This window comes from Danio aesculapii, chromosome 10 (assembly GCF_903798145.1).
Source record: "Danio aesculapii chromosome 10, fDanAes4.1, whole genome shotgun sequence".
NCBI classification, from domain to species: domain Eukaryota; kingdom Metazoa; phylum Chordata; class Actinopteri; order Cypriniformes; family Danionidae; genus Danio; species Danio aesculapii.
This window is the reverse complement of record NC_079444.1, coordinates 20,225,718-20,238,085: the sequence shown is the minus strand read 5'-3', so window position 1 is coordinate 20,238,085 and position 12,368 is coordinate 20,225,718. Positions and strand designations below refer to the sequence as shown.

Here is a 12,368-nt window from a genome sequence, read left to right as displayed (position 1 = left end):
GGCTGATATTGTGTAGTCTGAACCCAGCTTAAATGAGTTAAGATTTACCTGAGTGAACCTCAGAAAGCAATAATGAGAACACAACATAAGAAACATTATAGGAGTGTAAAAGGATCCCAGGATTATTACAAAGTTAAATATTATAACTCTTACTGTGCTACAGTTGCACTTTACAAATTAATTGTAAGTTATATTATAACCACATCAAACCAACAGGGGTGCAACTGGTCACAGAATTTAATCTGAATACAATAAATAATTAATTTAAATAAAACCCAAATGAAGTATAATGTTCATATTAGATGAAACACAATTTTAAAATGTTGACTGAACAAGTTTTGAATAAATTACAGAAAGTAAAAAAAATAGATACAATAAAACAAACAAACAAAAAAATCATTGATTAAAATCTATAAAGATTATGCTAAATTAACAGCATGAAATGATTGTATTTTGAATAGCTTGTAAAGTCAAATTTTACATTGTCATGACGGAAACAGGAATGGTATTTACATTATTCTCAGGTGATAATACACTGTAAAACCCGACAGTCAACTTTATCAAATGAACTGAGTGTCGTTAACTCAATTTACTGAAAGTTAATTCTACTCATTGAAAAGAGTTTGAACTCCGCGTTGAAGGTAATGAGTTAAGTAAATACCCCATTACTTCATCTTCATCATGGAGTAAGTTCACAGTACTCATGTAGATTCGTTTTTTAACTCAAATGATTTGTAGCAATTGGTTTCCTCAAACAGTTTGAGTTACCTTAACTTATTGGGTTTTACAGAGTATAATCTCATACTATAATTTTACATTATGCCCCACTATTATATTACTGTTATCTTCAGGTTAAGAGCCTCTCAGGATGCACTGTAAATGTTGCCGTAATAATATAATTGTTTTATAATTTGTTTTGTTTGTGAAAATATTGTCCACATGATACTGTATGTAGAAGCACTGTAATTAGCATTATACTTTAATGAAATGAAACAAAGCAATAATATTGATTGCTACTGTGGGGTTTTTTACAGATGTCATTCAACACATTAAATCGGTCTAGTTTACCTGTTCAGTCCTCGAACTTCCAGACTCAATAACTTTAGGAATTTAGTTCTTATTGCAAATGTAATATAATGTTGATTATCCTTAGTGCCTTAACGTAAAAAGTGAAAATAAAGGTTAAGAATAGAGAGTAATGGATGTGCAACTTGATTCATTTTCATCGATCAAAAGATTTTCTTTCTCTTTTTTCCAAGTGTGTGTGTGTGTGTATGTTATGATCTCCATAAAGAATAAATGAACAAAGATCATCAATCCTCTCATCACAGTTTTGGCAAATTGATCAAGTTTGCTTGAGAGAGCAGTGTTTACCAGCTCTAGATATACAGTAGTGCATCACTAGATCCCACATATATTGTATCATTACTACTGACTTTCAGACTAGGACCCAATAAGCATTTCTAAATGTATTTCCCATGCAAATGAGACCTTTTTAATTCTAATTGTGGACTGATTTCATGTGTTTACATATTGAAAATTCTTTAATACTTTAACAAGCAGACGTTCAGTGTTCAGAAATGAATGAAGAGTGTTTTTGTAAGAACAGGTGGAAGTAGGATTTATATAGAGTGATTAACTAGAAAGTGAGAGTTCTGAATTGATTAAAACTCAAAATCCTGTTTACAACTGCAATAAAAGTGAATGTTTTAAAATAATTGTCTTATTTTGGTTATTTTTTACTGTTCAGTATTTGTGCAAATCACATGATGCTACTGAGAAACATTTTAGTGGCCTGACGCTGTTATTTAGTGTATTGGACAATGCTTCAAAAACATTAGGTGCATTTTTTTATTATTAATATATCAAAATAAGTATTGTATTGATTCAGTTTTATATTTTTTCCAGATAGGATAGTAGCAGGGTTTCTGCAGGTTTCATCAAGTCAAATTTAAGATATTTTAGGACCCTTTTAAGACCTTTATGAATGAAATTTCAGACTCATACAGGGCTAAACACTAAGGATTTTCTCTGATGGCCTGGTTGGGCCAATGGAAATTTGTATTTGCTTGCCATAAAAATATCAAATGTAATTATTCCTTCGCGACATACTTTTAATGTGTCAAAACAAGAAAAACTCTAGTCAAATACACAATCTTTAGCATAATATTCCTTTTTTTAATGACAAGCTTAACATTGTTAAAGTATATTTGTATCAAGTATTTAAATAAAGTATATAAAAAAATCAAAATTATATGTTGGCTTTTGGTCCAAATTAATTGAGTATAACTTATATTGAACCTTAACTTCTATAAAACGTTTAGTTTCATGCCACCAGACAACACAGAACACTAAAACACTGCAGAGCTTTCTAATTTTCTCCATGAATAGAAACTTGTATTAGAGTGACAGCAATGTTTGTAAGCTTATCCTCCGAGAAAACAGTTGATGGTCACCTAGCAGCAACCTACTAACCACCGCCCCCCGGTCCACGGTAAAATTGTCATGCGTTGACCACGATGATTAAAAGGTTGGGGACTAATGCTTTAGAATACTAGAACTAATAGCATCTGATATGTGTCATTTGCCACACTTGTACAGATCTAGGAACCCTTTTTAGCCATAAGGTAAGAGTTTAAGGTCTGACTTAGCCTGTCATGAACACATATGGTTCAATAGTTTATCACAATTATGCACAAAACAAGCCAGAATTCTGAGTCACAATTGCTTTTGTTTTATTTTGTATCCTATGGTGGAAAGTTGGAACAATCTTCCATACTGGTAAACCAGTAATATTTACTGTTGTGCACTGAATTTTCACAAGCGATGTCCATCAATTTATTAATTTGGTGTGAGGAAGAATGATTTTTTGTGCGGTATATACAAAGAATTTCAGTTGACCACACAAATTTAAATAGCATTGACCAACAAAGCTGCTTGATCTGAAAGTGATTGCTTTGTGATCTGTATTCCATACATCCTACTCTCAATAATATATGGTTTTAGGCCCATAAAATGTTTATTCTAACTATAGAACATACCAGAATTGTGCAGTTCACCATTTGAAGATAATCTGGATGTAAAATATTGTCATTATTGAAAGCATAAATAGCAGAAAGCTTTAAATAAAGACGAATGAGCTTTCATACAGAGATTGGGTCAGGAGAAACTATCGCATATTTATTATAACAGACACAACCAAAACAAGCACATAAAATCTTGTGTAGTTACTCCAGATCATCATAGTGCTTCAGGGATTTAGCATTTCCATTTTCTCACGCGAGATCTCTACCACCAGGAACAGAAAAAGTATCAGTTCATTAATCCAACAACTCGATTATATTCCAGTTATTTCTGTCCAGTTTCCATTTCAGATGCTGTATTTTCTTCCAAAGTGTCAGGAGTCGTAGTGGTGACTGCTGGGCTGTGGGTTTGATTCTTGGATAAACTCCCGTAAATCGTCATAGCCTGAAAATGGTGGAGTACAGAGGTGTGCAGTACATGTAAATAGCGTTATTATTATATAACTCACTTTATTAAGTACACCTACTCAAGTGCTCAAAGCAAATATCCATTCAGCAAATCACATGACAGGGTCAAACTGAGCATCAAAATGGTGGAGAAAGATGATATAACTGATGTTAAATTTGGCATGGTTGCTGGAGCTATTTGATTATTCCAGAAACTGCTGATCTGCTGGGATTTTCACACATCTCTAGTGTTTATAGAGAACTGGCTAAAAATATATAGAAAATATCCAGTGATCATCAGTTCAGTGGTTGAAAATGACCTGTCAATGTAAGAGGTCATAGAAGAATATGCAGACTAGTTCAAATAGCCATTCAGCACAACCGAAGTCTGCAGAAGAACTTCTCTGAACACGACACATCAAACATAGCACCAGAAGAAAATACAAGTGACTCTCCGGTCACCTGAGAACAGCAATCTGAGGCTATATTCCTCATGAAAAGGTTGTTAAATGTGCTTTAAGTTTTTGACTCTTCTAAATCATAAAAAAACCATATGTTTGCAGATATTAAGAAAAAATGCTGAGTGAAAAACAATGCTAAAGTCAGATATTCTCCTTTGAAAATGTGCATTCCATGTCAAAATGTCCGTCTTTGTTTTGGTCTCTATAACCAGCCCACTACCACTTTATCCAATTATTTCAACACCCTGGGTTGCCTTGGTGGAAAAAAAGAGTGTATTTCATTTCAGTCATAAAGGCTCCCTCAATGTATGCAGGCACAGCCAAAAATGTAACTTCGGAGCACTAAAACTCTACAATATTCAGATTTTACAAATGTAAACATTAGCTAATCCGCTTGGTGTGAGGCTGGATCATCAGGCATGCTCATGATCTGTTGGTGTTGTCAATCTGGCAACCTGCATGTCGAATGTTGAATCATCATGGAAGGAGCAGGGTGAAAAAAACCCCACTCCAATATTTTGAATTTGGACTGCAATACCTAGATCAACCACTAGGTAGTCTATTCTACATACTGCACCTTTGAAAACGTGCCTGGTCTGACAAGTCTCGATTTCTACTTCTAAAAGTGGATGTTAGGATCAGAATTTAAACTTGTGGTCCCAAAAACAGATCCCAGATCAGTCACCAGATCCCAATCCAACAAAACATTTTTGGGATGTGCTGGAATCACAGATGCACAGCAGCCAATCTCAAACCACTGCATGACAGTATCATATCAATGTGACCAAAATCTCGGAGAAATGTTTCCAGCACATTGTTGAATGGATGCTTCGTAGAAATAGGCAGTCAATTAGGCAGGGTCCAACCAAGTCTCAGTGAGGTGTACCTAATGAAGTGTGTTGGTGTCCAGACATACCTGAGTGACCATACTGCTGATGTCTCCTGTGTTTGAGGGTAGTAAGATGGTGTTGCTCTCTTTGGCCAGTTTGGAGAAAGCAGAGACGTACTGTTCAGCTACGCTTAAAGATGCTGCAGCATTTCCGTTCTGTACAGACGCAGATATAAAACGTCAGCTTGATCATTGATCTCAGGTTTAACATTGTCAGTTACACAAAAGAACTGATTTAATCCTTTCCTCTATGGCTGAACAATATATCAAAATATCGCAATTTGTGTATGCGCAATAGTCACGTCGCAGGATTTGATTATTTATTAAACATTAAAAATTTAAGATATTAAATATTATTTTTATATTATTGTATCAAATTATTTATACAATGATGACCATGTTATTTTACATTTGATCATTTAGTTTATGTATTTGAATACTGGATGCAACCAGTTTATCTACAGTTGAAGTCAGAATTATTAGTCCCCCTTTGAATTATTTTCTCTTTTTTTTAAATATTTCTCAAATGATGTTTAACAGAGCAAGGAAAGTTTCACAGTATGTCTGATCATATTTTTTCTTATGGAGAAAGTCTTATTTGTTTTATTTTGGCTAGAATAAAAGCAGTATTTTTTTATTTATTTTAAAGGTCAATATTATTAGCCCCTTTAGGCTATATTTTTTTCGATAGTCTACAGAACAAACCATCGTTATACAATAACTTGCCTAATTACCCTAACCTGTCTAGTTAACCTAGTTCAGCCTTTAAATGTCAGTTTAAGCTGTATAGTAGTATCTTGAAAAACATCTAGTAAAATATTATTTACTGTCATCATGGCAAAACTAAAATAAATCAGTTATTAGAAAGGAGTTACTAAAACAATTGTTTAGAAATGTGTTAAAAAAATTTGGTAAAAAAAATAAATAGGGGGCAAATAATTCTGACTTTACTGTAAATTAATAAACTTCCAAGTAGAGCCATTTAAATAATCCATATCGCAATATACATCACTGCAAAACATATCGCCATGTCAGATTTTTCTGATATTGTGCAGCCCTGCTCTCCTCTAAGATAAAGTGTGAAGTGGGTTCTTCTGAAGGCTCTTTAAACAGTGAATCAGATGTACCTGTTGAGTAAGAGCTTCAGACAGCAGCCGAATGGCTTTGGCCTTTGCTTCAGCTTTAGCCAAGACAGCGTTTGCTTCACCTGTACACAAGAATAAAACATAAATGTTATTCTTTTTACTCTGTTTTGAGAGTAAACTCCTGTACATACACATAGCCACAAAAATAGTAAAATAATAATTATAATAATTATAATTATTATAATTAATTAATAATACATTATATTTATTAATAAAAGTACATATAAAACACACTAAAAACAATAATACCGTTTATATGTTTTTTCTGAAATAATCTGTCATATTAAATCATATTTATATACAGAATGAAATTAAATTATTAAATATAACAAATTATGTTTTTTTTATTTCGTATTTGTTAATTATTTTTATTTTTATTCCTTTTATATTCAATAACAAATATTATTTAAAACAACAAAAATAATGACATAAAAAGATTATTTTTTTAATTGTTGTTGTACATCAACATCATAAAGCAGGGATTCTCAACCGGTGGGCCTCAGCAATCCTACAGGTGGGCTCAAACTCGGCGCAAAACTAGTACACACAAGTCTGTTCATTCACAAAACTAACGTTATGCGTGAAAGTAAAAGTCTCTATTTGTGTATTTTTGTGTGAACTATTTAATATATCCGCATAGTTCTCCAAATTAATGTCCTGTAAGTGTTTTATAACAGACGCACATCTGTACAGGAGGATCTAGCGAGGCTCAATGGTGTTTCTGCCATAGACTATAAAATATAAAATAGCTGCCAACTCAACCGCTATCAGATCGACACATTTCAACAGATTTAGGGTTTTTTACTGTATTATCTGTATATTTTTGAATAGTAGATATTTAATAGTAGATATTCAGTCAATCCAGTTTAAAGCAGAAGCTGGTCTTTTGCAATATTCCTGTTGACCTGTGGTTCTCTTTGAATCTGTGTATGTGTTTTTTTAAATATATATAAAATTATATATATATATATATATATATATATATATATATATATATATATATATATATATATATATATATATATATATATATATACACACATACAAGTGCCTTCAAAAATTTGTGGGCCCCGAAGTAAAAAAAAAAAAAAAAGGTTGAGAACCCCTGTCATAGAGCATTATTTAAGCTATTTGAGCAAATCACCACCAATATTTTTATCCTATTGCAAACGTTTTTTCAAACCCCAGATGAGAGACAAAAAAAAAACCCACCAGCAGCTTTATTAATCTGTTCAGCCTTCTCTCCCTCAGATGCCAGGATCTGAGCCTGTTTGCGACCCTCCGCCACATTGATGGCTGATTCTCTGGTTCCCTCAGACTCTAGAACAGTGGCTCTCTTCCTCCGCTCCGCCTCAACCTGAACATCAGTCATGTAGGATCAGTCGTATGATTTGCAGCAGTCAATGTAGTTTTACTGTTTGATGATATTACACTGAAGAACAGATCATCATACCTGCATTTGCATAGACTCTTTTACTCGTGGAGGAACGTGAATGTCTTTAATCTCATATCGGAGACATCGAATCCCCCAGTCATCCGACGCCTGGTTTATTGAATGCACAATATTGGAATTCAGCGATTCTCTTTCCTGTTGATGGACAAAAATGATTCATGGTCACCATTTCATTATTCTTAATAGATCATTTTTGTTTACTATTATTGATTTATCTGTGTGCCTCCATATTTTGGTCCTAAATCAAATTTTCAGCAATGTCATCCGCTCATTGTTTTACTTATGGGAGTTGACCAATAGCAAACCACAAACATTCAACCATCCAATCAAATCACCATGGACCAAATTAAGTTGCGTCCTACACTTTTTCGTTAAGTCAAGATGGAAGCCACAACTAGCGGTTGCAAAATAATTAGTCATTTAAAATGAGTGCTTTCTCTAAAGCGTATATGATTTCAGAAAAGAGGTCTTTATGAAACGATTATTTAATTATTGACTCAAATTATTTGTTTTACAGCAAATTTAGGAAAGAAACGGTTCTGTTTTGCTATGAGATGCTAAAATTGTAAAAATATTTATTTTTTATTTAATTTTTTTTTGTTAAAATTTCTAAAAACTTCTAGAACAGTGTTATATATTTTGCTGACTTTATTTACTTGCATTATCCCAAATGTTTCTAAGAATACAGAGAAATAAGTAATTTTAACTAATGATATGGATTGTGTCGCCATTCTAATGACATCACACATCCTTGATTTTCCATTTGATTTATAGAAAACGGGAAAAGTTCATGTTTTCAGCCTTACTCTGCTTCATACTACCATGATGATGCATCATACTACCATTCACAAGGTCATGACATCAAACTATGCCTTTGTTTGTTGTGAATGTGTGCCCTCTAGTGGTAAAAAATACATACTGTGCCTTTAATGTTCTTCTGTCTATATTTAGAGACCTAGGGCTTACTCACACTAGGCTATCTGAACCATGTCCGGGCATGTTTTTCTTGGTTCGTTTGACAAGTGTGAGTGCTCTGAATCAGGCCCAGGTGCAGTTCAGTTGGCCGGCCCTGGCCTGGATGAAAAGTGTGTGCCAGAGCGTGGTTCAGTTGTGCTCGGGCACGGTACGCTTGTAGTGTGAGTGCAAAGCATGCCTGAGCACCAAACTGAAGACATTACGTCACTTTTAAGGGACTATTTTAAATGGATTTATTAATCATTCTTACTTTTCAATGTACGTGAACTGTCATAGTTTATTAAAGATACAAACCCCTCGCTACACGACAGCTGATACCTTCAGCAAACCTCCTAATATGTGCAGCACAAGGACTTTGATGATAACTTATGAGCGTCAAAAGTGGCGGATTTGTTCAGCATAATATTTGACTGTGTGTCACTGCATCCTAAAGGACTTAAAATAATACAAAACAACACAACTAAAGCAATCTCCACTGAGATGAGTGACCGCGCTTCTCTTCCTGTTAAACTGAAGTCACATCATGGATGACAGAAGCATGCTCAGGATCAAAAGGTAAATATGCAGTGTGAGTGCAGACTGTTGGGGGAGAGGGAGGGGTGGACAACCACGCTTCGGCATGGTTTCGAGACAGCTGTACCTAGTGAGAGTACGCCCTAAAATGTAATAAATGTAACATAAAATGTAAAAATCCATCCCCAACTTCCATTTCATGCTGACTTTAAGCCCGCGGGACAGTAGTAAAGTTGTGTGTGAGTGGCTGAGAAGGTGTCTGATTCATTCATACCCTAAACACTTTGTCCAGGGTGAGTTTTCCCAGCTCTGATCTCATTGTAGTCTGTGCCAGCTGAGTGACGGCATACTCCGGATCCTCAACTCCATAAGAGGCCTGCAGATAACAGAAACACATTAAAAGAGGAAAGCCTATCATGCCGGATTAAAGCAACAAAACACTTCAAACTTACCTTAAAAGGGTCAAGAATCCTGAGGTATAAAACTCCATCTATCTGCAGGGTCACATTGTCTGAAAGCAAAACAACAGTTCATACTTGAGACGTCAATGATTAAGCGATGATCAATCAATTGTCATTGATACACCTTATCAATAGTTGATTATTAATTATCATCATGATTAATGTATAGAATTCCGAACTTTTTTCAAAAGTTGTCAACATATGAAAACACATTTCTCGCATGAGGGAAAGTATTACAGTTATATCGTTTTAGCATCGATATCGCAATGTCCGCATATGCAATGGTCACATTGGAAAGATGTTGAGTCTGAATTATAGTTGACCAGTAGCAGCAGAATTGTATTTAATTACTGTATTTATATGGAATTTATTTGATATATACAAAAAGAAAAAATCTTACATAGAATTGTTCTTGTTTCTTATTCAATTATCTGCATTTCAAAGTGAAAACCAGATTATTTTACTTACCCCACAGGTAGATAATTTAGCTTGTTTTAAGAAAAATCTCCTAATTTTGACTTTTTTCTTCTGACAGTGAAAACAAAACAATATTTTTACTTAATCTATGAATTTTTTTGATGTTTGGGTTATAAATGAGACAAAACAAAGTTAAAAAAAGCATGTTTTTGCATAGTGGTTATTTAATTTCAGTACCTGATTACTGTTAGACTCCCCAAAAATCCATCAAATAGTGCTATTTATCTATCTTGTGAAACTGTATCCATATCGCAATATCACAGAAAAATAAAATATTGCAATCTGTTTTTTACTGCCCTATTACAGTCTAATAAAATAGGTTTTAATTAATCATGCAATTGATTATTTATTTAAACATTAACTGATCATGGAAATTTGTGATTATCGGCATCCCTAGTTAATTCAAATGTTCTCAATGCCTTTGACTTACCAAGACTAACAGCTGACTGCTCCGGCACATCTATCACGATCTCTTTGAGGCTCTGAACATATCTAATTCTGTCCAGGATTGGAATTAAGAAATTTAGACCCTGAAGGTGGAAAAAAAAGCATTAGTTTAAAGGCTGGAAAAGAACTAGACTCGCTGAAGGTGAACTAGTGTGTGCTGATAAACTCACCGGTTCCAGGATTCTATGAAAGCGTCCCATCCTCTCCACCACCCAAGCCTCCTGCTGGGGCACGAACAGAACCACAGTGTTCATGGGAAGACTGGAGGCCCATCGCTGCTGCGCTCGGGTTCCCCATAATGCAGGCACAGTCTGCCGCGAATGCTATACAACGTAGTTTCAATTAAAGTTTATAAAATGTCTTAGAAAATTATACAATACAATAAAATAAGAACATTGAACTAACAAATTTTATGTAAACAGAATAAACAGTTACATATTATATAAACATTATAGCCAAGGAAAACACTTAAGAGATCACTAGAAAACTCAGATTGCCTAGTTTTACAACTTAAAGTGATTTATTCAATACTCTACTGATGACATTTTTCAATTTTAAAACATAACTGTGGTCATTTAGAGATCTTGTGTAAAATTAAAAGGTGTCATGCTTTCAGACATGGTTAAATAACATGTATAGCACAATACCAATGTTACCCGGAAGAGTTTAGAAAATAGCAATAATTTGGAATCACCCTGATTTTCAATGAAACCATTTGTTATTTTTAAAAAGCCTCTAGGGTGACGCAGTAGGTAGTGCTGTTGCCTCACAGTAAGAAGGTCGCTGGTTCGAGCCACGGCTGTGTCAGTTGGCGTTTCTGTGTGGAGTTTGCATGTTTTCCCTGAGTTCGCGTGGGTTTCCTCCGGGTGCTCCGGTTTCCCCCACAGTCCAAAGACATGCGGTACTGGTTACTTGGATTTGGCTAAATTGTCCGTAGTGTATGAGTGAGTGTGTATGGAGGTTTCCCAGTGATGGGTTGCAGCTGGAAAGGGCATCCACTGCGTAAAACATACGTTGGATAAATTCATTCCGCTGTGGCGACTCCTGATTAATAAAGGGACTAAGCCGAAAAGAAAATGAATGAATGAATGAAAAAGCCTCTTTATGAGACCACAAATATGAACATTTCACTCAAATCCATTCCTAATAAATCCAGTGGTAAGAATTGTGTATGTGTTATAGGTAGACTATTAGAAAAGGATAGAAAGGCTAAAGCTGAAGTTGACGTTTAACGTAACGTTACAGTAAAGTCTGATGAAACCTGATGAAACATGTAGCTGATATTACATCTATTAAACAGACCTTGAGCGAAAATCAGAAAAGTACTACAATAATTACTTAAGTACAAAAAGTCTCTCTGACTTCTAAATGAACTTGAAATAGGACATGAAATATAGTCGAAGTGTCAGTGTGTGAAGAGACAGTCCTCCAGATCATTAGTGCACTTTTGTGTCACGTTACCTTTAAAAGCCCGCCGCCTACTCGACACACCGCCGTCCGGATCATTCTCAGATTTCAGGATAACAGATTATCTCGTAAATGTCTAAAACATATGAATGAAGTCTTCTCGAGTTTGCACTGCAAACGTGACCCTCTTACAGCCGCGGAAATCAAGTTACAACACCATAAACGCGCGTCGATGACAAATATCCGGGTTTGCGAGGGAAACAAATGCTTATAATGTATGGTTCCGGGAATATGTTTCTGACTGAACGTTTAACGTAAAACAGCACAAATAAGTGATAAAATTGGATTGCATACTCTAAATGTGTTTACATGTCTAAATATTATTTAGATGTATGTTTATGCGATTTTTTATTGTTTTTTTTAAATCGTAATTTGTTTTTAATGTGGTCATTAGAGGGCGTAGGGGAGCAAACATTTCAGTAAATGAAATAATTTTAAAAATAAAACAATATTCAGAAAATAATAAAACGAACAAAAGAAAATAAAGTTAGAAATGTTGAAGCTGAAGTAGAAAAACTAAATAAGATAAAACTGAAAAAATAAAGCTAAAGCTAAACTTCATTTAGATGTTAATCAATTTCTTTACAAGCATTGCTGAAACTAAAAGGGA

General features: G+C 34.4%; 1 protein-coding gene across 1 annotated transcript; it reads right to left on the bottom strand.

The window, feature by feature from the left end:
• Positions 1 to 3,195: 3,195 nt before the first annotated feature.
• On the bottom strand, positions 3,196 to 11,926 carry stoml2 (stomatin (EPB72)-like 2). The gene is made up of 10 exons (XM_056467404.1): positions 11,753 to 11,926; positions 10,462 to 10,614; positions 10,275 to 10,374; positions 9,359 to 9,417; positions 9,181 to 9,282; positions 7,419 to 7,553; positions 7,178 to 7,322; positions 5,948 to 6,027; positions 4,848 to 4,976; positions 3,196 to 3,468 (listed from the first exon to the last, which is right to left on the bottom strand). Exons 1-10 carry the CDS (start codon positions 11,795 to 11,797, stop codon positions 3,349 to 3,351), a joined length of 1,068 nt encoding a protein of 355 aa, XP_056323379.1. The 5' UTR covers positions 11,798 to 11,926; the 3' UTR covers positions 3,196 to 3,348.
• Positions 11,927 to 12,368: the final 442 nt, after the last annotated feature.